General features: G+C 42.9%; 1 protein-coding gene across 1 annotated transcript in view; it reads left to right on the top strand.

Annotated features, from left to right (window-relative positions):
• CEP170 (centrosomal protein 170) overlaps positions 1-24,463 on the top strand; it is a 203,682-nt gene that overhangs the window by 104,406 nt on the left and 74,813 nt on the right. Inside the window, exons 11-13 of the mRNA XM_030196425.1 lie at positions 8,523-8,675; positions 15,070-15,196; positions 21,779-23,632. Coding sequence (XP_030052285.1) covers positions 8,523-8,675; positions 15,070-15,196; positions 21,779-23,632 — 2,134 coding nt within the window. The remainder of the gene's footprint in view (positions 1-8,522; positions 8,676-15,069; positions 15,197-21,778; positions 23,633-24,463) is intronic.

Genomic DNA, 24,463 nt, shown 5'->3' with positions numbered 1-24,463 from the left:
CTGAAGAATTAGAAGAGTCAGGTGACGGTCGGTTACAGTGAGGGTCCGGATCGGGCGGGCGATTGATTTATCGGGCGGGCGGGAGGAGAGCCGGCTCGCAGTAGGAAACAACCGGCTCGCAAGTCGGTACAAAATGTAACAACCGGCTCTTGCGAGCCGGCTCCAGCACACCACTGGTGGTTTCCCTTTCCGCGGGTGGGTCGGCAGGGGGAGGAGTAGGGAAACACTTCTCCTCCCCCTGCGTGGGTGCGATCCGTTTGTTTAGTATTTTTTTTTCCGCCCTCGACGTCATGACATTTGACGCGAGGGCGGGGCACGGGTCTGTGGGGTGGCTTCACCACTATGAATCCACGAACCCTTCAAGGAGTGATTGAGTGACTTCAGAACGTTGTCTTCAGAACATTGAGGGTGAGTTTTATTATAGTAGATGGGGCGTGGCTGAGGGCGGGTCTATGAGTGAGGGTGACTGGTCCTAGCCTATGAAGACTACAGGATTTTTGTGCTTCTCTGCCTTGGAGTGAGCTTCTTTGCCTTGGAGTGAGCTTCAGAACGTTCAAGGTGGGATTTATTAATATAGATAAATTCTATTTTAATGGGCTGCAGCTTTTATGTGGCATACTCCTTTTCTGGCCTTGTCTACCTCTCTGGAGCAATGCCACTAGGACGGATGCTAGGACAAGGAGAGCCAGTGACCTACCTGTCTGTGGAGACCTCATTAAGCCCAGAAGAGTGGCAGCCACTGCAGAACTCAACTGCAAGTGGATCATATGGTGCCTTGGATGAAGGATCCATGTGTGACGATGTGGGAGAAGCTAGAGGCACATTGGTAAACTGTTGTGACTGCACTGGGAAGTAGAAATAAAGAGGGAAACAGGAACCACCAACATTGGAACAGGAAAGGAAAACTACAGTTGGCTTACTGACCTCAATTTTCAACAATTCCTATCTTGCAAGGTTATTTCTCAGGAACGGGAAGTCATTGCCTTTTCTAACTGGAGACAGGTGAGGTGAACTTGGGTCCCGCAGTATGGTACAGCATGAAGCTGCTTTTATGAGAGAGAACCTTTTGCTGCATAACAACATTCTCCAGATCTTCACTCATCTCTCAGGCGCTGGAAGCCCTGAATATAGAGGAACCTGAGGTTGCGGCTTCTCAGGCAGTCAACCCCAAGATGGCTAGTACCAGACGACCTTCTAAGGTTCTGATACATGAAGCTATTGAAGAGTTGATTTCGGCCCAGTGGGTGGATCCGGATGGGGGTCTGAAAGTAGCCAGGGCTATGGCCAGGCTGTATCCGGTTTCAGCGAACCGTTTACAGCAGGTTGCTCTACCTAGGGTGGATGCCCTGGTGACGGCGGTCACTAAGAAGACTACTCTTCCAGTGGAAGGTGGTGTGGCACTTAAGGATATGCAAGACAGATGGGTAGAGGCCTATTTAAAATGTGCCTTTGAGGTGGCCGCTTTGACACTTCAAGCTTCTGTTTGTAGTTCTTATGCGGCTAGAGCTTGTCTCAGTTGGCTACATTCTGTCATGGATTCGATTTCGGAGTCTGATATGCCGGGAACTCCTCAGATGTCACTGGTGGTTATTGGGCTGGTGTACTTGGCGGATGCCTTGTATGATTTGATCCATACTTCGGCCAAACTCATGGCCTTGACCGTTTCCTCTCGGCATCTTCTGTGGCTCCGTCATTGGGCCGCAGATATGGCCTCTAAGCAACAGCTCATTAAATTGCCTTTCCGGGGGAAATTGCTTTTTGGGGAAGACCTAGAAAAGATTGTTAAAGATTTGGGGCATTCCAAATCGTAGCGTCTTCCGGAGGATAGACCCAAGTCTACTTCCAGGCAGGGAGCCTCGAGGTCACGTTTCAGAGAGATGCGATGGTATCGCCCGGGGCTGTCCAAAGCGGCCTTTCAGCGTCCTCGTTTTGGGCAGCGTTGTTCCTTTCACAACGAGAAGCATCTGGCTGGACCCCCCCCCCTCTCGTCAGGGGGCTCCTTCTCGGGCCTCCCAATGATGGGGCGCAGGTCCATTCGGGAGGAGAGCAGATCGGTGGTCAGCTTTCTCTGTTTCTTCTAGAGTGGGCCAGAATTACTTCGGACCAGTGGGTCCTCGATGTGGTGCGAGAAGGTTACAAGCTAGAATTCTTCTCTCCCGTCACAGACTTTTTTCTGGTGTCCCGCTGTGTATCGCGGGCCAAGAGGACAGCGGTTCTGCAGTGTTTGCGAGACCTGCTAAGGATAGGGGCTATCGTGCCTGTTCCTCCTCTCAAAAGGCACACAAGTCCGTACTCCATCTTCTTTGTGGTTCCAAAGAAGGGAGGGGCTTTTTGGCCTATTTTGAATCTCAGAAAAGTAAACCAGTTTTTGCGGGTTCGTCACTTCCGCATGGAGACATTAAGGGCAGTTATTGCTGCTGTTCAACCAGGCGAGTTTTTTACGGCTCTCGATTTGAGGAAAGCTTACCTGCACATTCCTATTTGGCAGCCCCATCAGAGATTTCTCAGATTTACGGTGCTGGGTCAGCACTTCCAGTTTTGGACCCTTCCTTTCGGAATGGCTACTGCCCCGCACACTTGTTCCAAGGTCATGGTGGTGGTGGCAGCGTTCCTGCGGAAGGAGGGGATTCGAGTGCATCTATATCTCGACGACTGGCTGATTCGGGTGACGACAGCAGAGGAGAGTTGAGTGGTCACCGACCGAGTGATTGCGGTGTTGCAATCCTTAGGTTGGGTGGTCAATATGGACAAGAGTAATCTGGTTCCTACTCAGAGTCTGGAGTATCTTGGAGTGCAATTCGATACGAAGCGGGGGAAAGTGTTTCTCCCCGAGGGGCGAAGGGTCAAATTGCTTTCTCAGGTATGGACCTTATTGAGTCGTCGCGCTCCCCGAGTGTGGGACTATGTTCAGCTCCTCGGTTCCATGATGGCGACCTTGGAGGTCATTCCATGGGCAAGGGCTCACATGCGGCCTCTTCAGAATTTCCTTTTGAGCAGATGGTTGCCGACATTGCTGGATTATCAACGACGTCTTCCTTGGTTAAGCCGGGCCAGGGCCAGTCTCGCGTGGTGGCTCCGGTCAGCCAGTTTGCAGAAGGGTGTTTCTCTGGCATCTCCAAATTGGGTGGTAGTCGTGACGGATGCCAGCCTTGCGGGCTGGGGAGCCCATTGTTTTCATCGAGTAGCCTAGGGATCGTGGACCCCTCTCGAAGCGACTTGGCCGATAAATCATCTGGAGTTGCGAGCAGTCATGCATGCGCTGCAGAGTTTTCAGGACCTTCTGCAGGGGCCTGCGGTTCGTGTATTCTCGGACAACACCACGACGGTGGCCTACATCAATCGGCAGGGGGGCACTTGCATTCTTCCCTTGGCAGTGGAAGCGTCTCGTCTTCTAGTATGGATGGAAGCACATGTTCAGAGTCTGTCAGCAGCGCACATTGCGGGTCAAGACAATGTTCGAGCGGATTTTCTCAACTGGACTCTTTTGGACGCAGCGGAATGGACGCTGTCGGACTCGGCTTTTTGGCTGATCTGTTAACGTTGGGGAAGACCAGTAATGGATCTCATGGCCATGGCTTGCAATACCAAGTTCCTCAGTTCTTCAGCCGCAAACGGCAGCCAGGATCCACAGGATTGGACGCTTTTCTCCAGCCATGGCTGGAACAACAGTATGTTTTTCCTCTATGGCCTCTGATAGGGAGAGTTCTTTGCCGCATAGGGCGGCATCGGGGGCCGGTCGTTCTAGTGGCCCCAGACTGGCCCCGACTGCCGTGGTATGCGGATCTCAGAGCCACCATTGCGACTTCCAGTGACTCCCGATCTGCTGCATCAAGGGCCAGTTCAGATGGAAAATCCCTTCCGCGTTGGTCTTATGGCCTGGCTATTGAGAGGCGGCAGCTGAGGAAGAAGGGATTTTCAGGACCAGTCATTGCCACTCTTTTGGGGGCACTTAAGCAGTCTACTTCAGCAGCGTACACGCGAGTGTGGCAAGCTTTCTGGGCGTGGTGTGCTTTGCGTGCTGGATCACATTTTCGGGCGGACTTTCCGGTTATTCTGGAGTTCCTTCAGGATGGTCTTCAAAAGGGATTGGCATATAATTCCCTTCGAGTGCAGGTGGCCGCGCTAGCTTGCTTTAGGGGCAAACTGGACGGTTCCTCGTTAGCAACTCACTCTGATGTGGTCTGTTTCCTACGCAGGGCTCTTCGGCTTTGGCCTCCTCTGCGGCAGCCTTGCCCGGCGTGGCATTTGAATGTGGTACTGCGAGCCCTCCAGGCCCCACCATTTGAACCGTTGAATAAGGTTTCTGTGAAGGATTTAACACTTAAGACAGTGTTTTTGGTCGCCATTGCTTCGGCTAGGAGGATTTCTGAAATTCAGGCTTTGTCTTCCAGAGATCCTTTTTTGCAGTTTTCTAAAGCAGGGGTGTCGATCCGGACGATGCTGTCATTTCTACCTAAAGTGGTTTCGGCTTTCCATGTCAATCAGGCGGTTTATCTTCCGTCTTTTCGAAGAGAGGATTATCCGGGGGAGTTTGCCTCACTACGTTTCCTGGACGTGCGGAGAGCCTTGTTTCGGTACTTGCAGATCTCTAACAAGTTTTGACGCTCAGATCATCTCTTTGTGCTCTTGCCAGGATCGAAAATAGGTGAGGCGGCTTTTAAGGCTTCCATTGCTCGCTGGATTAGGGAAGCCATTGGAGCGGTGTATCTGCTACAAGGGTGGGCGTCTCCATTGGCCCTGAAGGTGCATTCTACTCGGGCACAGGCGGCTTCTTGGGCGGAGGCGGAGGCCTTATCTCTGGAAGAGATTTGTAGGGTGGTTACTTGGGCGTCCCGTCATACTTTTGCGAAGCATTACAGGCTAGACGTGTCTGCTCGGGAGAATGCGAGTTTTGGGGTGGGAGTGTTGGTGCGGGGAGCGTCAGCTTCCCACCCTAATTAAGGAATGCTTTGGTACAACCCACTAGTTCCTGGATTCATCTGCTGCAAGTGACAAGGAAGGTAAAATTAAGTCTTACCTGATGTTTTTCTTTCCTTTAATGCAGCAGATGAATCCAGGATCCCTCCCTAGTTCAGCCGACGCTTTTTTCATTTTCTGCGCAGTATGGCTATTTTTTCCTTCCGGGTTCTCTTTTGCAGAGTTCAGACAGATAATGGGAACACAGAAAGGATTCTGATTTCTGGATCATTGCAGTTATTTTGACATTCTTATTTGGTTCTCTGTTTTTCATAGTGAGGATGGTTTCTGGTTGCTATTGGTTTCATATTTTTGGCCTTGGCAAATGCTTACGAATGACATACTAACTGAGGAAGGAGCTGGCCGTCTGGCATCACTGCCTTCAGTTTGTTTATCTCTATCTCCACCTGTTGGTAGGCGGATTTAACCCACTAGTTCCTGGATTCATCTGCTGCGTTAAAGGAAATAAAATTATCAGGTAAGACATAATTTTACCTTTCTTCCTAAAGTACCCATGTAATTGTATTGTGAAGTATAACTATTTATTTATTTATTACATTTGTATCCCACGCTTTCTCACTTAAAGCAGGTTCAATGCAGCTTACGCATTAATAGGGAATACAGAATATTGTTAGAGAAAGTATAAATTAAGAGTAGCAGAATAATAAAAGGGATAAGTAAGTAGAGATAGGTAATGGAGAATGGATAGGTATTTCTGGGATAAGCAGCATAAAATGTTTTGTACTTTTTTGGGACCTTGCCAGGTATTTGTGACCTGGATTGGCCACTGCTGGAAACAGGATGCTGGGCTTGATGGACCTTTGGTCTGTCCCAATATGGAAATACTTATATGCAATTAATTTCATTCATCAATGGAAGATTAGTCTGCTGTAGCTTATTTCTGTGCATTCTGTTTGGATTCTTCAAAACTGCTGCCTTTGTTCTTAATAACAAATTTCCAGTAACTATGTCTACTCAACTCACATCCCCTCATCTTCAGTACACAAGGGATATGTAATTGTCCTGTAGTTGTGGTTAGTCTCACACTTTGACAGGGTCCTTTTTTCTAATAGGCAGTTTTCAGTAATTGGTCTCTATGTTTTTGTTTGTTTTTTTTTTATTTTGTTGGTGGTGGTTTTGTTGTTGTTGTTGTTGTTGTTCTTTTCCCCCCGTAAGGTGTACTGATATTAAGGAAACATTTGTGAATTTACTTTGGTACAGTTCTTTAGGGTTTTTTTTTCTTTTCTGATATTATAATTTTAATTTCTGACAAGGTTTGTTTTTGACTTTGTTTAAAACATACATGTTTTAAAATATATGAAATTTTTCATTGAAGATGTGAGACAATTCAAGCATTGGCAAGCAACTGTTATGCTTTTGGCTGTGCTTTAAGAAATACGTATTATGCAAAACTATCAGCGGCATAATCGAAAGAGAAGGACGCCCATCTTCCGACACAAATCGGAAGATGGGCGTCCTTCTCTCAGGGTCGCCCAAATCGGCATAATGGAAAGCTGATTTTGGGAGTCCTCAACTGCTTTCCGTCACAGGGATGACCAAAGTTCACAGGGGCATGTCGGCAGTGTACCGAAGGCGGGACGGGGGCGTGGTTAAGAGATGGGCTTCCTCGGCTGATAATGGAAAAAAGAAGGGCGTCCCTGACGAGCATTTGGCCGAATTTACTTAGTCCAATTTTTTTCACGACCAAGCCTCGAAAAGGTGCCTGAACTGACCAGATAACCACCGGAGGGAATCAGGGATGACCTCCCCTTACTCCCCCAGTGGTCACCAACCCACCCTCAAAATAAAAAATTTAAAAATATTTTTTCCAGCCTCTATGCCAGCCTCAAATGTCATACCCAGCTCCAACACAGCAGTATGCAGGTCCCTGGAGCAGATTTTAGTGGGTGCAGTGCACTTCAGGCAGGCGGACCCAGGCCCATCCCCCCCTACCTGTTACACTTGTGGTGGTAAATGTGAGCCCTCCAAAACCCACCCGAAACCCACTGTACCCACATGTAGGTGCCCCCCTTCACACCTTAGGGCTATGGTAGTTGTGTACAGTTGTGGGGAGTGGGTTTTGTTGGGGGGGGGGTTAGGGGGCTTAGCACCGAAGGTAAAGGAGCTATGCACCTGGGAGCAATTTGTGAAGTCCACTTCAGTGCCCCCTAGGGTGTGCTCGGTTGGTATCCTGGCATGTCAGGTGGACCAGTGCATTAGCGCTGCGTGCGACTGGTAGCGCTATAGAAATGATTTGTAGTAGTAGTACTACGAATGCCGGCTCCTCCCACGACCAAAGAGCTTGCATTTGGTCGTTTTTGAGATGGGCGTCCTCGGTTTCCATTATGGCCGAAAACCGGGGACGACCATCTCTAAGATCGACCATCTCAACATTTAGGTCGACCATCTCTTAGGTCGAACTAAACGTTGAGATTTGGGCGTCCCCGACCTTATTATTGAAACGCGAGATGGACGCCCATCTTGTTTTGATAATACGGGATGCCCCGCCCCTTCGCAGGGATGTCCTCAGAGATGGGCGTCCCCGTTCGAAAATGCCCCTCTCTGTGTTCATAAAATTCTCTGTCATTAACCAAGACTTCTACAGTCTGAAAACTTTATTACCTTTATGGCAGACATCTAACTTTTTTGAGAGAGTAAAGTGGTAAATTCCAGTAGCAAAAATGTCACAGGTCCTTCTTGTATGCTGATAGATTTATTGAATTTTTGAACCTGAGAGTCCACTCAGCTGGACTATTATTAAAACTAATGCCTTTATTAAACCCAATTAGTTTCTGAAATTTATTGTGTTTGCAAAATATGCAAATACAACAGTTCTCTTGTATTAAAGGGGCTTTATATCTCTTCTTCGACATGAAATCCCATCTCCTTAACTTTTTCCCTTGACCTACCCGACAACCCCCACCCCTAGAAATTAAACTTGGCACTGAACGCTATAACATTCCATGAATAAAATGTTCCTGTGGCTTTAACATGTTTAGATCGGAGAACTTCAGTGAAAAGTACACTGTGTAGTTTTCACTGACCTAATTAAGCACTTGTTAGACCATAGCCTAGTATGATGTAGGCACAAGAGTTTTTCTGCTTACAGACGATTAAAAAAATTATGGCCAGTTTTCAGTCTGTCTTTAATTTCTATAGATTGAAACAAACAAAAAACCCCAGAACAGTAGTCTTCCTGTAATTCTCAATATTACTATAAAGCTAATGTGTAAGAACCGAGGAGGCACTTGAAGGGATTATTGCTGCTGTAATATTGTTTTTTAATGGCCACAGGCTGTGATGCAGATCCTTACAACTCTTTGCTTTCTCCGTGCCTTGTGTTAAAGATTTGGCCATCAACTATTAATGCTGAAATAACCCCAAATAACACGATTTATAAATATTTATCCATATTATTCTTGGATAAAGATTGTTTTTAAATAGACGTCTTTGGCTGTTCTTCAGAACTCAGAATTTCTCCATTCATCCTGAAAGAAATCAATTAATAAAAATAAGCATTGTATTAGGGTGTCATCTGGTTAATCTCTGCGAAAATTTGTTTTCAGGTCTTTGGAGTGGATGACAGCCCATATTATAATAAGCATATTGTCAACGAGGACAAGGAACATTTATGTAAAGATTGGACTCTAAGTTCTTCCACAGCAGAGTTAGAAGGGAAAAGACCACAGCAGGGTACAACTGGATTTCTTGACTTGGAGGTAGCATTTATTGTTGATGGACACATAACTTAATATGTTTGCTGCATTTATCACTTCTCAAACATAAGCATTCTCAATGAAGCACACATCTGGATTATGTGTGCAATTAGGGGAATGTCTAGAGAACTGTCCAGAAAAAGTAAGAATTATGGGGAGGGACTGATGTAACTGGCACACAGTTTATTCTCTTTTGCCTAAACTGGTGCACATCAGCAGACCTTTGCTATGGTTAACTCCCATTTTAGGCACCTTGACTCTTTTTGACGTTTTCTGATTTTAATTTATCAGATAATCCACTGTCTTAGAAGGCTGCCTTCTTTGCTAAGGCAGTTTGTTTAAAATTTTCTGTTTTGTCGAAGTTGCGTTTCTGAAGAGTATTCTTTATTTTCTGCAAAGCAGTGATCACTAAGCAAACCAGTGGCTTTGAGAGATGTTCCTATGAGAACATTGCTGCTTTAAGAGAGCCCATAACATTTCTGATTGTGACTTGCTCAAGAATGTCATCCCAAGTAATTACCCATTAAGCAAAGCTTTATACCTTCCTTACTGATCCATCTAGTGCCAGATGTAAGCAAGCCTCAAGTCTGTGAGAGAAACCTAGACCTATTTCTAGCTGTGATCATTTCCTGCTCCTTAGCCTGGCTCCCAGGCATGGCAGTGGGGCCCAGTACTATGTCATGATAACCTTTGATGGGGGGAGGGTTGTATTTTTGACTCATTAGTATTGCTGTTCATTTATCTTTTATAATTCTGTTAAGAGTTGGGGATCTTGTTTCCTCTGTTTAGGCCATTTTAGCAGAAGTTGGGTGAATCTCTTCATAAAGGCAGTTAATAAATCTCCAATAAATAAAAGGGTCATGTATTTGATATGCTACCTTTCTGAGGTATAATCAAAGCAGTTTACATTTATTATTTTTCAGGTAATTTCTCTATCCCTAGTAGGAAATGTGTAGTGTTTTGGTGGTATATCTTTTCCTTTAAGAACTGCTGGGTATTGTGATTGTTGAGTGGCTGAGTGGAGTTATTGTATATAGAGAGACGAGGTTTTAGGTAGAGGTGTGCTTATTTGGGCCTATGCCCTGTTGTTTGGGGATAGTATGATCATGAGTTAATTTAATAAAATTGGTTGAGTTTGGAGGACGGTCAGAGGAAAAGATTTTGAGATTTGTTTGCCTTGCTTCAGAGTTTAGGTTAGGCTTGCTAGATAGGGTCACATGCATACATATAGATGCACTATACCTCGTTACACTTAAACTATACCACTCATTTTCTAAGAAGGCTTTCTTTACACAACTTTATAAGGGTATCTGGCTCATTGTTCTAATTCTTTATCAACTTGGTTCACTGTTCAGTGTTTCATTATATTAGTAGTATTCTCATTCCTTTTCACGCTATATATGCATGACATGTTCTTTTAAGTGCATGCCAAGCTTTTCTAATTTCCATTGTTTGCACATGTGTGGTCACACACTGTATGTGTGTTATATTTTCATTATACAATCCCTTTGTTTTTGCATGACGTATCATTTTATGTTACTTTGTATGGCAATTATAGTTTCTTTACATATTCAATTTTTTCTATTTGTATATAATTTTTTTTTACATATGTAGATATATTGACTCCTGAGGCAGGCATGCCATTTGCCAAAACATGGAACTGTGTCTAGTCTTTTATATCTGGTCATTGGAAATAAAGATTTTATCACCTCAGCTTTTGGTGCCCCACCTGGATTGGTTGCCTACATCCCTTCCTTATTCCTTGGACAGCAACTTCCTTTGTGGGGAACATTTCTTGGTGTTTTGGGTGTTGCGGGCAAGGGAGGGGCATATGGCGGATCAGGTGTCGGGTTTTTCTGTATTGAAAAGTTGTCAACCCTATTGCTAGATGTGTAGTCCGTAGTAAATAAGCCTCATCTAAATAAAGATTTGATTGAAGAATATAAAATGTAAATGTAAGACATAAGCGGGAGAGGGAGATAATGTTACATAGGCTCAGGTATGTTCAACTGAAATTGCTTATTGTCAAAATATACAAGTGGCAAAAAATAATGGAGGAGTAGTGATTTGTTGCTCTTAGATAGGGTTAGTAGTTTGAATGTTTATTGGGGTAATGTCTCCAATGGGGTTAGTTTTTCACATACTGTGATAGAAATGATCCTCACTGCTATGCCACAGAATGTGAGAGATTACCTCAGTGTCTGTCTGCCAATCCCCACTTCCAAAGAGAGCCTCATATTAGAGTTCATAAAATATAATATGCACAGTCAGTATATCAAAATGTACTTTGGAAATTTTTTCCATTGCATAGCTTCTCTCTATACCAGAACGTGTGGGATAGATGTGTCCATCAACCAGCAGATGGAGACAGAGAACTGAAAACTGAGCCGAATCCTCTCTTGTGATCCAGTCCAGCTCCTCAGTATTTTCTGTCTCCAGCAGGTGGATGGCCACAGTTTTCACTCTCCTGTTTCATGTGAAACTCTCCTTTTCCAGCACAACAACCTTAAAAAAAAAAAAAAGGAAGAGGTTTGCTGGAGAGCATGAGACAAAGTATCAATCCTGAGCCTTGCTTATCTGTGGTAATACTTGTAGAGACTGTAAACTTGAGAGAAGTAGATGGCAGTGACAAAACTAAATGAAGTTTGACTTAAAACCACATGGAGGGTTGCAAGTTCTGTTAGGTGCAGGGAAGGGATCCTGATGAACCGCTTGGGACATGTGCTGTGCTTGTGATAGTCCTGGAAAATGGTGATTCTTGCAGAGGTAGTTAAGCGGTGTTCCCGCTGAGGGACCCACCAGCCAGCGTCAGGGCATGGCAGTGAGTGCAAGCCAGGAATATTTCGGATGTGGCACAGTATCCAAATAGCTGGCGTCTTCGGGCTGTCCAGCAGGACCAGTGCACAGCTTGATGCAGGAGAGCACAGAAAAGGGCTCCATTTTGTTGGGGCTGACTGGTAGTGAGGTGTAGTCTTTGTCTGATCATGGGCGGAGCACAGCTGCCATTTTACAGCCTCAGGGCCCAACAGAGCAATCAGATATACTGGGATCTTTTTCTCTGGAGCTTATATTGCTTTTACACCAGGCCTATCTACTGGAGCAGGGATAATCGGAATTGCTGCAAGGTGCTTCATTTTCTCGGCCCGCTGCCCCTCCGGCTCCTAAGAGAGCTCGTTTAGACCTGTAGGATTCACAGGCTATCTGTGCTTCTCCCCACTTATTTGACGTGGCTTCGGTCTATTGAGAGGAGACTTCATTAAAGGAACTATTAGAGGATGGAGATGATTCGAAAGTACTAAGGTTATTTCATAAAGAGGAACCTCACTACTATTATTTCTTAGGCACTGACAGTGTTTTCCGTTGGGGAGCCTTCTGCATTGGCATTAGGAGTTCCATCTTTGTCGATAATGGAGGGAGCTTAGAGGTCCTTCTAAGGCCTTCCAGATGCATCCAGGCTTTCAGGAACTGATCACAGCAGAATGGTCTAATCAGATGTGGGGCTGTGAGTGGGGAAAGCTATGGCTCACTTTTACCCATTCAGGAGGAAAAAGATAAATTGCAGCTCTCACAGTGGACTCCCTGGTTACGGTGGTAACTAAGAAGATCACCTTGTCCTAAAAGACTTACAGGATAGTAAGCTAGAAGGCTTGCTGAAACCAGCCTTTGAAGTGGCCTCTTTGGGCCTTCAAGTGACAGGATGGAGCTTGTTCATGGCAAGAGCATGCCTGAAGTGGTATCAACAGTCAGCAATAGTCAACGCCTGGCTGGAAGCAGGGTTGGCCTACTTGGCAGATGTTAGTTATGACATGTTACAGGTTCTGCCCTTCGGTATGTCTTTGCTGACACGGCATGTCAGCAACTCTGGTTGCTGCACTGGACAGCGGATGCAGCATCAGTCATGTCTAGTTAAACTGCTCTTTTGGGACAAGTTGCTATTTGGAGAAGATCTCAGTAATTTTATGAAACAACTGGGGTAACCTAAGCCACAGTGTTTGCTGGAGGATAACCTGAAAGCCTCTGGTCATCCGTCTTCAGGGAGTTTTTGATTTCAAGAGATTGTACCAGCCTGGTCATCAGCAATATGGTCTGGCGTGCCTGAAAACTGGACTTCTCTCTTCCTTTTGTGTGGATAGGAAGTCAGCTAGAGCACCCAATGCCTCCAGAGTTTCGCAATGATGCGAGGCTGGTGCACTCTTCTCTTCCTCCATTAGGAGGATTTCTTGAGAGGAGTGGGCCAAAATCACCTCAGGCCCAATAGGTTCTGGATATTCTTACAGAAGGTTCTCCTGCGCGGTCATTCCTCTCTTCTTGCAGTCTCCTTGTTGAAAGGGAGCCAAGGCAGTCAAGCTTCAGGCCACTGTAGTTTTCTGGCTGGTGCTCCGGGCCATTGTTTCAGTTCCCCAGGCCGACCAGGGACAAGGCAGATACTGCATTTACATCATTGTCCCAAAGAAGGAAGGCACCTTTCATCTGATCTTAGATCTCAAATGTCTACATTGCTGCTTCAGAGTATCCCGCTTTCGCATGGAGACACTAAGAGCAGTTGTAGCCTCGGAACCAGCAGGAGAATTTCTCATTGCCCTCTATCTCAAGGGGACGTCCTTGCTTTTTTCGATTATGGGTCAAAGATGTCCAAGTGTTAGGCAAGCCCAAGTCCCGCCTTCGCTACACCTCCGACATGCCCCCTTTGGACATCCTTGCGATGGACTGCAGTTGGAGACGTCCAAAATCGGGTTTCAATTATACCGATTTGGACATCTCTGTGAGAAGGATGTCCATCTTCCGTTTTATGTCGAAAGATGGACGTCCTTCTCCTTTGAAAATGAGCCTGCTAGTCTCCAGGAGTATGTGAACCAAGAGGGAATTTGCTACCATTAGACTTGTGACTGATAAGAGTTTCTTTGCTAATCACAAGGCCTTTCATCATGACCATGAATTCTGTTGGACAGAAGTACACAGTTTGTGATTGGTCCATATATGTCACCTGACTGAAAGCAGGGCCAAGGATGGGGGTGAGAGAGAAATCAGAAGTTTGGAGAAGGCAGAAGAGAGAGAGAAGAGAAGAAGTTTTGTTGGTGGATAGATCTCTCTCAGAGGTGCTAGCGGGACTGATTTTCCAAAAACACCAGGGAACTGAATTCCTTGTGATAAAAGCTGAGAAGGTCAGTTCCGCTGCAGCTCTGTAGCTTCCCGAAAGACTGTAAACCTGAGTACAGGTCAAAGACTTTGGATTTTATTCCTGAGCAGGGGATAGACCCGCAGGTATCCTGCTAGAGTCTCAATAGAGGAATCAGATTCTTCACAACACCAGAAGTCTGCAACCTTACAGATTGCAGGGTAAGAGAAGTGGGATTTACTACCTATAGTTCAGGGTGTAGATAGTCTATGTTTTTTGTTTGTAAAGGACTAGTTTGTCCCAGGATTTGTGGTCAGTAGTCCACCTCGCTGCTAAGTGTATAATCTTCTTAGGATATATTAGTGGTGTAATCATATATCTTTATTTATATATCAGTAATAATCAGTATATTTTGGTAGGGCACAAGTATATTTTTGTAACTTGCTTTGCATTTTGCCATATTATTTTATATCTAAAATAAATAATATATTTCCATTTTGGCTTTATTCTTTTCATTGTTGCAACCTAGCCACCGAGCTTAGAGCCACCTAAGAGGTACTGTCATATCCCTTAGCAAATGAGTCCAGAGTAATTACTGTATAAGTGATTTTCTGCCAGCCTAATTATTTCTACATAAGGCCATATCTGCCTACATTTTTCTCTGTTTCTATGTAAATTAATACATTATGTATGACCAGTGATGCTGAAAATGCATGGTATATGGCGACTGCTGCCAGTGCTATATGTTTAATTTAGCCTTTTTTTAAAGCAGACCTAAACTAAGCTTATATTCTATTTGTATAGTGGCTGAATATCACTGTTATACAGATAATTTTTGGTTGCCATTTTCTCTCTTCCCCTTCATGATACTTAGATTGCTGGGGAGGTTAGATATATTTTCAGTATGGGTACTATTTATCACTTCCTTTTGAAAAACTGCTAGCCAGCAGAATAGACCAAACAAAGGTAGGAGGCAGGGAATTTGCAGCTTCAACAAGCTGAGAGCACCTTCCAGGCTCCTACCTTGGTCTCGTTCTAGTGTCTGTTTAAACTTCAGCCTATACTTTCTGTGCTGCATTCTCCAGCTCCTGATTCTGTTTCTGCCTCTTGGCCAGCCTGGGTTTTGAGAAGGCTTAGCCCAACCAGGCACCTATGAGCTTGGGGTGAATAGAGCTATAAATGTTTAACTTTAAAAAAAATTGTGAAAATAGTTGAATGTTATGTGCATGTGGTCTGCTCAGCTGCTATAAAATTGACAATTATGTGCTCTGTTTTCTTTAGGAGGGTGCTGCTGTACCTGGAAGCAAGCGTTGGGTGTCCCAGTGGGCTAGTTTGGCTGCTAACCATACAATGCATGACCAGGGTGAGGCACAATTGGAATTAGTTGCCCCGGCTCCTCTTGAAAATGGTATGAATAAATAACTTGTGGGCTGTATATGCTTTATTTTGTATTGACATTTGAGTAATAATCAACTTTTTATTGCTATGTTTAATGTGAATGGATGGGATAAAGATTTTCCTCCCAGTGTATCTATCTTCTCCCTCTGATTTTGCATGTCACTTTTCTTCATCATTGGCTGAGAAGCAAGCCAGCAGCTTTAGGAGTTGCTCAGAGTACATTCAGAAGATATCCCTTATGAATCATCACACTGATGGTGTTACAAATAGCTGGCTGAAGACTGCAACATCTCTTCATGTGTATCCATATCTGCACTAAGATACCCCAATGACCCCACGTAAACCTCTTCACCCAGGAACATAACATGACCGTACTGGACATCACGCAATCCTCATCCCTTCCGATCCTCCACATATACCGCATTCGATCAGTATGCATCCTGTATGTTATCAACCGACTGGGCAATCGCCTTTGATGGTACTATGTAAGCCACATTGAGCCTGCAAATAGGTGGGAAAATGAGGGGTACAAATGCAACAAATAAAATAATGAGAGCACTTAGGCATGGCATTCTCGTTTTGATTCCATCTGTGTGGAATAGCTAAGCCCAGGGAGAAGATCCAGAGAGCAGACCAGAGTCATGCTGGTGGCCTCAATCGTTTTGACACCTTGATTTCCCCTATTAGTGCATATGTATGTCCCACTGAATGGGTTTTGCTCTTTAACACAATGTAGTACTGTATTAGATAAAGGAAACTGAATAAACACTTAACACAGGTTTTAAATTATTTAAGAAACAAAGTTATCCAACACACATATCACCCATATGAAAAAGTGACTGCTCCCCCCCCCCCCCCCCCCAAGCTTAATAAATGGTTGCACCACCTTTAGCAGCAATAATTGCAAACAAACGCTTCCTGTCAGGGGCGGCCCAAGACTGTCTGCTGCTTGATGCGAGGGGATGGTCTGAATTTACCTTCTTTTCTAGCTTTCCAAACATCGAGGTGGCAGTGGCTCCCATACACTGCCCTGCTGCCAGCTGTGGCCCATTCTCTCTACTGAAGCCCGCACCGCCTCAGAGCAAACAGGAAGTATGTCAGAGAGGCAGGCCATAAGAGGAACCGCTGCTGCCCTGACTTTTGGAAAGCAAGAAAAGTTAAATTTAGGGAAGAAAGGGTGAGAGGCAATGCCAGTGCATGCCGGGCATGGGGGTGGATGCTGCTCCAAAAGAGTGCCGCCTGAGGCTCCTGCCTCAGGTGGCCTATTGGTAGGGCACCACCACTGCTTCCTGTAATTTATGTCTTTCATATCACTTTTTGCCATAGCATACTCTTCTTTGCAGAACTGCTTTAATTCAGACACATTCATAAGTTTTCATGAACTGCTCGTTCTGGTCCTGCCACAGCATCTCTTTTGGGTTCAAATTAGGACTTTGACTAGGCCAATCCAAAATTTTAATTTTGATTCTCCTCTGCCATTCAGATGTAGACTTGTTTTTGTGTTTTGGATCATTGTCTTACTTCATAACCCAATTATTTTTCTGCTCAAGGACCTTAAGAATTTTCTGGTACAGTGCAGAGTTTGCGGTTTCTTCAGTAATGGCAACTTTTCCAAGTTCTGAGGCAACAAAGCATCCTCATCCCATCACATGGCCACTACTATGTTTGACTGTAGATATGATGATCTTACTGTGGAATGCTATTTATTTATTTATTTGTTGCATTTATATCCCGCTCTTTCCCGCACGGTAGCAGGCTCAGTGTGGCTTACATAGTATGGAATTACATAGTATCATAGAAAGAACACAGTTGTAGCAATAGATGTGGTTGTTAGGAAATAGATTGAGATAGGTGAAATGGGCAGGGGATGTAGGGGTAGGAGTGGTGTAGAATGAGTTCATAATTAAGTCTGTTCATTTGGGTAGGCTTGTTTGAAGAGGTAAGTTTTTAGCAACTTCCGGAAGGGTAGATGGTCGCTAACTGTTCGAATGGGTCTTGGTAAGGCGTTCCAGAGTTGGCTGCCTATAACGGAGAAGTTGGATGCGTAGTACGTTTTGTACTTGAGACCTCTACAGTTGGGAAGGTGTAGATTGAGATATGTTCGAGAGGATTTTGATCCATTTCTAGCTGGTAGGTCAGTTAGGTTGGTCATGTAGCTTGGAGATTCTCCGTAGATAATCTTGTGAATTGGTGATTGGACTTTGAAGTTTATTCGTTCGTTGACAGGGAGCCAGTGGAGTTTTTCACGAAGAGGTGTTGCGCTTTCAAATCGTGATTTTCCAAAAATGAGTCTGGCTGCTGTGTTTTGGGCGGTCTGGAGTTTTTTCAGGATTTGGGCCTTACAGCCAATGAAAATGCTGTTGCAGTAGTCAGCGTGGGTAAGTATATATTTTATGCCAAACATAATTGGACCTGTGTTGTCCAAACAGTTCTGCTTTTGACTCGTCTGTCCATAGAACATTATCCTAAAAGGCTTGAGGATCATCCAGATGTGCTTTGGAAATGAGACAAATATCGATGTTACTCTTGGATAGCAGTGGCTTCCAACTTGTTACTCTCCCATGAATCCCATTTTTTGCCCCTTATCTTTCTTATTGTGGAATCATGAACACTGTAGATTGTAAGCTCCTTTGAGCAGGGACTGTCCTTCTATGTTAAATTGTACAGCGCTGCGTAACCCTAGTAGCGCTTTAGAAATGTCTAGTAGTAGTCCTTAGCTGAGGCTAGAGAGGTCTGCAGTTCTTTCGATTTTCTTTTGGGAAGTCTTGTGACTTAGTAACATATAGCAACATAGTAGATGACGGCAGATAAAGACCTGTATGGTCCATTCAGTCTGCCCAACAAGATAAACTCATTGCTTAAGTTGTGATACTACATATGCATACTTGATCTTTGGCAAGCCGGTCGCTCCTAGGAAGATTCACCACTTTTCCAAGTCATCGTCATTTGAAGATAGTGGTTCTCACTGTGTTTTAGTGGTGTCCAAAAGCTTTAGAATTGGCTTTGTAATCCTTTCCAGACTGATACATTTCAACATCTTTTTTTCTTGTCTCTTCTGGAATTTCCCTTGCAGAAACTTTGTGGTGACTACTTCCCTCTCATGGTAAGGTACAGTATGTAGTGAGGTTTAGATTCAACAGGGCTGGTTGCACTTAAAAATGTGTCTGTGTTCAATCAGCTGAATCCAATTATCAATTAAATTTGTTCAGTTATTTTTTCACATGGGTGTTGGATAACTTTGTTCTTTAAATAAATGAAGTTATAATTTAAAAAACTGTGTTATGTATTCACTCAGATTCCCTTTGTCTAATATATTTTGTTAAATATCAGATATCATTCATTGTGACATATATGCAGTTAATAGGGGGGAAAATATTCGCATTACTCTAGAATAAGTTCTGCTCCCCTACGAAGGGCTTGATGCTTAAGAAACAATAGGCATGCAGAGGCCATCCTATTTGGTATGAAGGTCTCAGAAGAGCCCAAGATTGCTTTCCTTGGGCTTCCTTTAGCACTTGGATGCACCATGAAGTTGATGGCAGTGTCCATATGCTGCCTTCTGTAGGAGACCCAGATGAGGATGCAGGAACACCCACATTTTTTGTGCTATATATATTCTTGTTACTAAGAAGAAAGGCGTGAAGTATCATGTCCAGACAGCACCAGAATATATTCTAGCATCCAGCTCCCAATATGGTTCTGGACCATACTGAGAAGCCACAGTTTTAGAAAGTTATTCATCCTGCTACATAACCAACCAGTAGACCTAAATGGTTAATATTTTGCACATCCTTTTAGAAGAAGTGCAGAGGTTTACCAAGTTTATTCCTTCAGAGAACAAACAGGAGAAATTTCACTTTTTAACAGAGAAAAGGGGAAGAGAGGTGTCTTTTGGGGGGGGGGGGGGTGGCTGTTATTTTGGCCTTCTTTGTAGCATGGCACTAGGAGCCATTGCTAGGCAGTCAATTTCCTTCAGATTTACATGACTGTGGTGTAGGGTTTAAAAGACACAAAAGCTGTTCATTGGTGATCCTTCCTCAGATTGGAACCTCATTAAGAACCACTATAGCACTCCACATCCTTTGCTTCTACCTGCAGCTCACCTTCAGAATCTCAAAGGTTTCTTGATAGGTTTCCTCCAAAAAGGCTGCTTTCAACCAAAGCTTACATTTGTAAAGTCTGAGGGTACTTTTTCCTTTTGAAAATTGTCCAAGTAAAAGTTTGTGCATAAATCTGCACCTATGATTTGTGCCGATACTTTCTCCGTGAAAACATATTCACACCCTGCCCCAAATCTGTCACGGGGAACAACTTTCTGATGTGTGTGTACTTTTACACATGTATTCACTGTACACATCTACACACACACTTTTGTATGACAGTCTGTGGGAAAACATGACAAAAGTCACCAGAACAAAAAAAAGGAGATTTTAATGAATTAGAGCAAACGATTTGTAATACAACAGTCCAATCTACATATTTTATGTGGAAAAAAATGTAAATGATACAGAAGTTCAAACATGTGACTCGTTTTAGGCCCTTGACCTGAAAATCATCCATTCTCAACATTTTGGATCTGCAACTTTAGTCATATTTTCCCAGAGACAGTCACCTATTGTGTTTTTCAGTTTCCAAAATCCTTATTTTTTCATATAAATCCTGTTTTTTGCACAGAAATGTTTGAAAATTGCCCTCTTTCTCAGAAGAAACTTTTCCAAGTACCACCTTAACTGTCTCTTCATGTTCAAGTGTAAAGCGCTGCGTACGTCTAGTAGCGCTTTAGAAATAAGTAGTAGTAGTAGTACCTTAACTCAGGATTTGAAGGTTCAGAGGAACTCTAATCCTTATATGGCCACCTAGTCAGTTTTTATTTTTTTTTTACAGTGCAGAATTAACAGCCTTTTCAAATGTGTGCTAGATCTTCTGTAAGGAAGAGAATGAGATTTATTTTTCATAAACCATTGTTTCCTAGGAGCATCGGACAGCTGGGGTCTTTGGGAGATTAAGAATGATTACAAATTTTACTTTTCAGAAATCTCTCCAAATTGCCTACCTGATAGTTTTTCATGACTTCCATACACTAGGACCTGTATAGAAAAGAAATTTCTACCTTCTTGCTGGCCCAGGGATTTTTTCTTCAATGTAGTTTATTTCATGAGTCTAGGACTATCCCACGATACTTAACTGGGATTTTGACTATAAGATTTGCCCATTCCAGCGGTGGACAAGATAGTCTGTGTTCTATAGCTAAAGTGTAGTTTTGATCTTGTCACATATGACGGTGATGCTGCTTCTTAATTGAATTGCAACAGATTACGTACACTACACTCACCAGCCTTTAGTGGTAGGCTACGTATACTGATTTTATAGGAGCATTTGATTTTGTTATAGAAACATCTGTCTTTTAAAGTACAAAGTGAGGTTCTTCATATACTTGGCCTAGTACCGGATGGGTCATGCAACCTGACTATAATCCACTTGGGCTAAATAATACATGGTAAATCTTGGGTTCACAGATATTCTTTCCAAACATATGCATACAAAACTTTGGTGTATGCAAATACAAGTATTACAACAAGAAATGGGCCAGTGAGCGAGTCAAAAGTTTGTCTAAATGATTCATAATGATAAGATTAACTAGGAATTAGAGAGTTTCCTAGGGACATCTTCCAGCACTGTCCCCTATTGCTCGTTTTGCCTGGTAGTGTGATTGTGGGGTCTGAAGATTAGACTTTTTACCTAGGATGCATTCCAGGAAACTTTGATAGGATATGCTTATGCCTCAGAGCTTCATAGAGGTATATTTTGATACTATAGTTTTGACTTTAATAGCTACATATTGTTCATCCCATGGGTTCATTACTTTACGTGCATAGGGAGGTTCCTAAAAAGCTACCTGCATAAAGACAGTTCTATCCATCCTTTATTCTAATGTAGTTACATTTTCAGCATTTTCTAATTTTTCATTGAACATCTTTTCTCTTCTTGTTCCCCGGGATGTCTAGGGGCTTGAATATATTATTGCTTTGGTAGTAATTTATATGGGTCCATTGAGGCTGATTATTAGTCAAATTACGTGTGATGCTGCTCTCTAGTACTTATTCACTGGATTTATACCCACCAAACTTCCCTTCTGGAGATATGTACCCTATTCTATCTGTGAGCTTTCATTAAACAGGAAAGTGAAAGTGAGAACATGTTGTTGGTATTTGGGCAGTTGTATATTTATCACCTAGTCAGTCTAAAGACTAAAAACTTTCAGCTGTTAGCTTGGAAACAGTATGGGTCTACATTCCAAAACCCATTTTTCCCAAGTTTGTTATGCTATAGTGTTGTGCATATTCAGTGGATATTTTCTGTTTGTTATAAAGCTAATATGCCAGATGTCTAGCATAGTGATTGAATTCCCTGTATATTGCTCACAATAGGGGAAAATGCTGTAGAATTCTCTATATTGAAAATGATAGTGAAAATCTATTTATAATTATGAAACTGCCCTCTTTAATATTTGCTAATTAATCATTAGATGACTTAAAAATTAGAGGTGATTTTTCTTGTCAACAGTTTTCCTAATTGTATGCTTTTGTTTTAGATGCAGATATCAGTGAATCTGGAATTTCGGTTAAAAGTAGTGGGTCCGCTGTTTCCTTGGCTAGTCAGAGTGAGAGAAAAAGGAGAACACTTCCTCAGTTGCCAAAAGAAGAAAGAAAACCAGAAAACTCCAGGGTAAAGATTGCTTCCCATCAGAGATCAGAGGTTGGAGAAAAACAAGACACAGAGCCGCAAGAAAAAGAAACTCCAACTCAAATATCCAAAAAAAAGCAGCGAGAATTTGATCCCAGGGTTACAGTTAATGTAAGCAAATTGATGAATAATCACTCTGTTCAAGTATATGGAGAGAGCACACAATTTTCTCAGACTATGAGTTGTAATGCTTCTGGTAAGGAGAAGAGAGAGACTGGTAGAGAAATTTCAGTGGTAAAACAATCATCTAAAATTCAACAACATGAGCAAAAAGAAAAGGCATGGGTGCCCACTAAATCCTCTTCAAAGCATGCTGCAATCCAGACTAGCAAAAATGGAGAAGAGTTCCCAAAGACAGGTCCTTCTACTTCACATAAGACTCAGGAAGCAATCCCAGGGCATGCCACAAAGAAAGCGGAACTAAAGGAGGACAAGAAAAGGAAAACTGGAGAAGCTCTAAAAATTCAAATTCCAAAAAGTGTGGAAGCAGACAAGAAAGAAACATCAAGGCCATTAATGAGGCAAGGTAGTTTTACCATAGACAAACCTAGTACAAATGTACCTATTGAACTTATCCCTCACATCAGTAAGCAAACTGAATCTATCCCCACCTTATTTGCCATTTCATCCACAAACAAAATGGGGGACCGAAGTGATTCTCTAGAAACTGACTCTAGTATGGATACAACACTTCTTTTGAAAGATACCGAAGCAGTGATGGCTTTTCTTGAATCCAAATTACGTGAGGAAAACAAAACAGATGAAGGCCCAGAAACTCCTAGCTACAATAGAGATAATTCCATATCACCAGAATCTGATGTGGACACAGCTAGCACAATCAGTCTGGTTACTGGTGATGTTGATAGAAAGTGTCTACAAAAGCGAAAGAGCTTTAGCAGTCTGTATAAAGAAAGATGCTCTACTAGTTCTCCTTCCAAAGAGAATTCTAAGCTTCCTTCATCAGGTTCCAGGGAAAAGCTGGAAAAGAAATCTAAAAGTCGAGTATCAGATGCTGGCCCTAAAGCCGAGAGTCGTAAACCACTTCAGATAAGTGGAAGAATACGGCAACCCTCACTTGATTTAACAGATGATGACCAAACATCAAGTGTACCTCATTCTGCTATCTCTGATATTTTGTCCTCTGATCAGGAAACTTATACTGGAAAATCACATGGAAGAGTTCCATTTATGTCAGTAGATGATCTGCTACATTCCAAAGGAGAAGGAAACAAATCAGCCAAATATAAGTCCTCCCCGGTATTATCTGGTTCAGCTAACAAATCAACCACTCTCCCGAGACCTCGTCCCACCAGGACATCACTCCTGCGTAGAGCACGACTAGGTGATGCTTCAGATAATGAACTTGCTGATGCTGATAAAGTATCGGTGGCCTCTGAAGTATCAACTACTAGTTCCACATCAAAGCCACCTGCAGGAAGGAAGACAGCTCTGTCAAGAATTGATTTACTTGCCCAGCCACGTAGAACCCGACTTGGTTCTTTATCAGCACGTAGTGACTCAGAAGCAACAATGTCAAGAAGCACTGGCTCTCCACGTACTCCAGATGCCATCATTAAAAGTGGTCTGCGAACAGTTCCTCAGACAGATATGAAAGGTACCCCTAGAATCAGAGCTAACAGTATTTCTAGACTGCCTGACTCTAAAGTTAGAGTTATGTCTTCAACCCATAGCACTTCTCCAGGTAAGCTTGATATATTAGGTAAAGGTTAATTTTAGTTGCCTTTATTCGATTATTTCTAAGACGCAGATATGTTTTAACAAAATAATCAAATACTGAGAACAACTAAGCAACTTTTGTCACCTAAACTTAACTGGTCACAAGTTCAAAGATATAATTTTATTGTTATATAGAAGGTAATAAAGATTTATGAAAGATATGAAGTATCTAGTTAATGCAGTAACTGTAAAAGTGTTGTTGTTTTTTTTAATTAGTACTTCCAGAAATCATATGTTTTTCTTACAGGTTTTTCCATTTTTTAATAGTAGCAGAATAGTTAACTAAGCTGCAGTGAAGAATTGCAATCAACTACCTGAGTCTCAATCTACAGCAGCCTAATACTGCTGGTTAGGAATTCATACGATAAATTTAATTTTTCTTGTTGAAGCTGGGAACATTGTGTGTTCTGGCTGCAGCAATGCAAAAACAATGGGTTGAAGTCGGGCCTGCTATCTTTTAAAGAGCCAATGCAGTCTCCGAAAGCACCTACCTCAGCAGTGCTTGTGTGCAATATAGCATGGCTCAGTCCTAGTGATTAAAAAGAAGTTGTGTTATTCAATTTGCATCTCTATTACTATGTGTGGTTCAAAAAAAAAAAAATCTTGCAGTAAATAACATACATTTTTTGCTATTTAGTGCACAAAACTGTGATTCCTTTAATGCTCAGTAGTAATTACCATTCTAAATGTCTATAATTCACTTATGCTTTTTGTCATATCAGAACATTAATACACCTCAGTCCTGTAGTACGTAAAAGGCTTCGGTATTACAAATAGCGATGAAGGTAAAATGTTC

This window comes from Microcaecilia unicolor, chromosome 3 (genome assembly GCF_901765095.1).
Source record: "Microcaecilia unicolor chromosome 3, aMicUni1.1, whole genome shotgun sequence".
Classification (NCBI taxonomy): Eukaryota; Metazoa; Chordata; class Amphibia; order Gymnophiona; family Siphonopidae; genus Microcaecilia; species Microcaecilia unicolor.
Note: the sequence above shows the minus strand (reverse complement) of the source record. Positions and strands in the feature narration are given on the sequence as shown.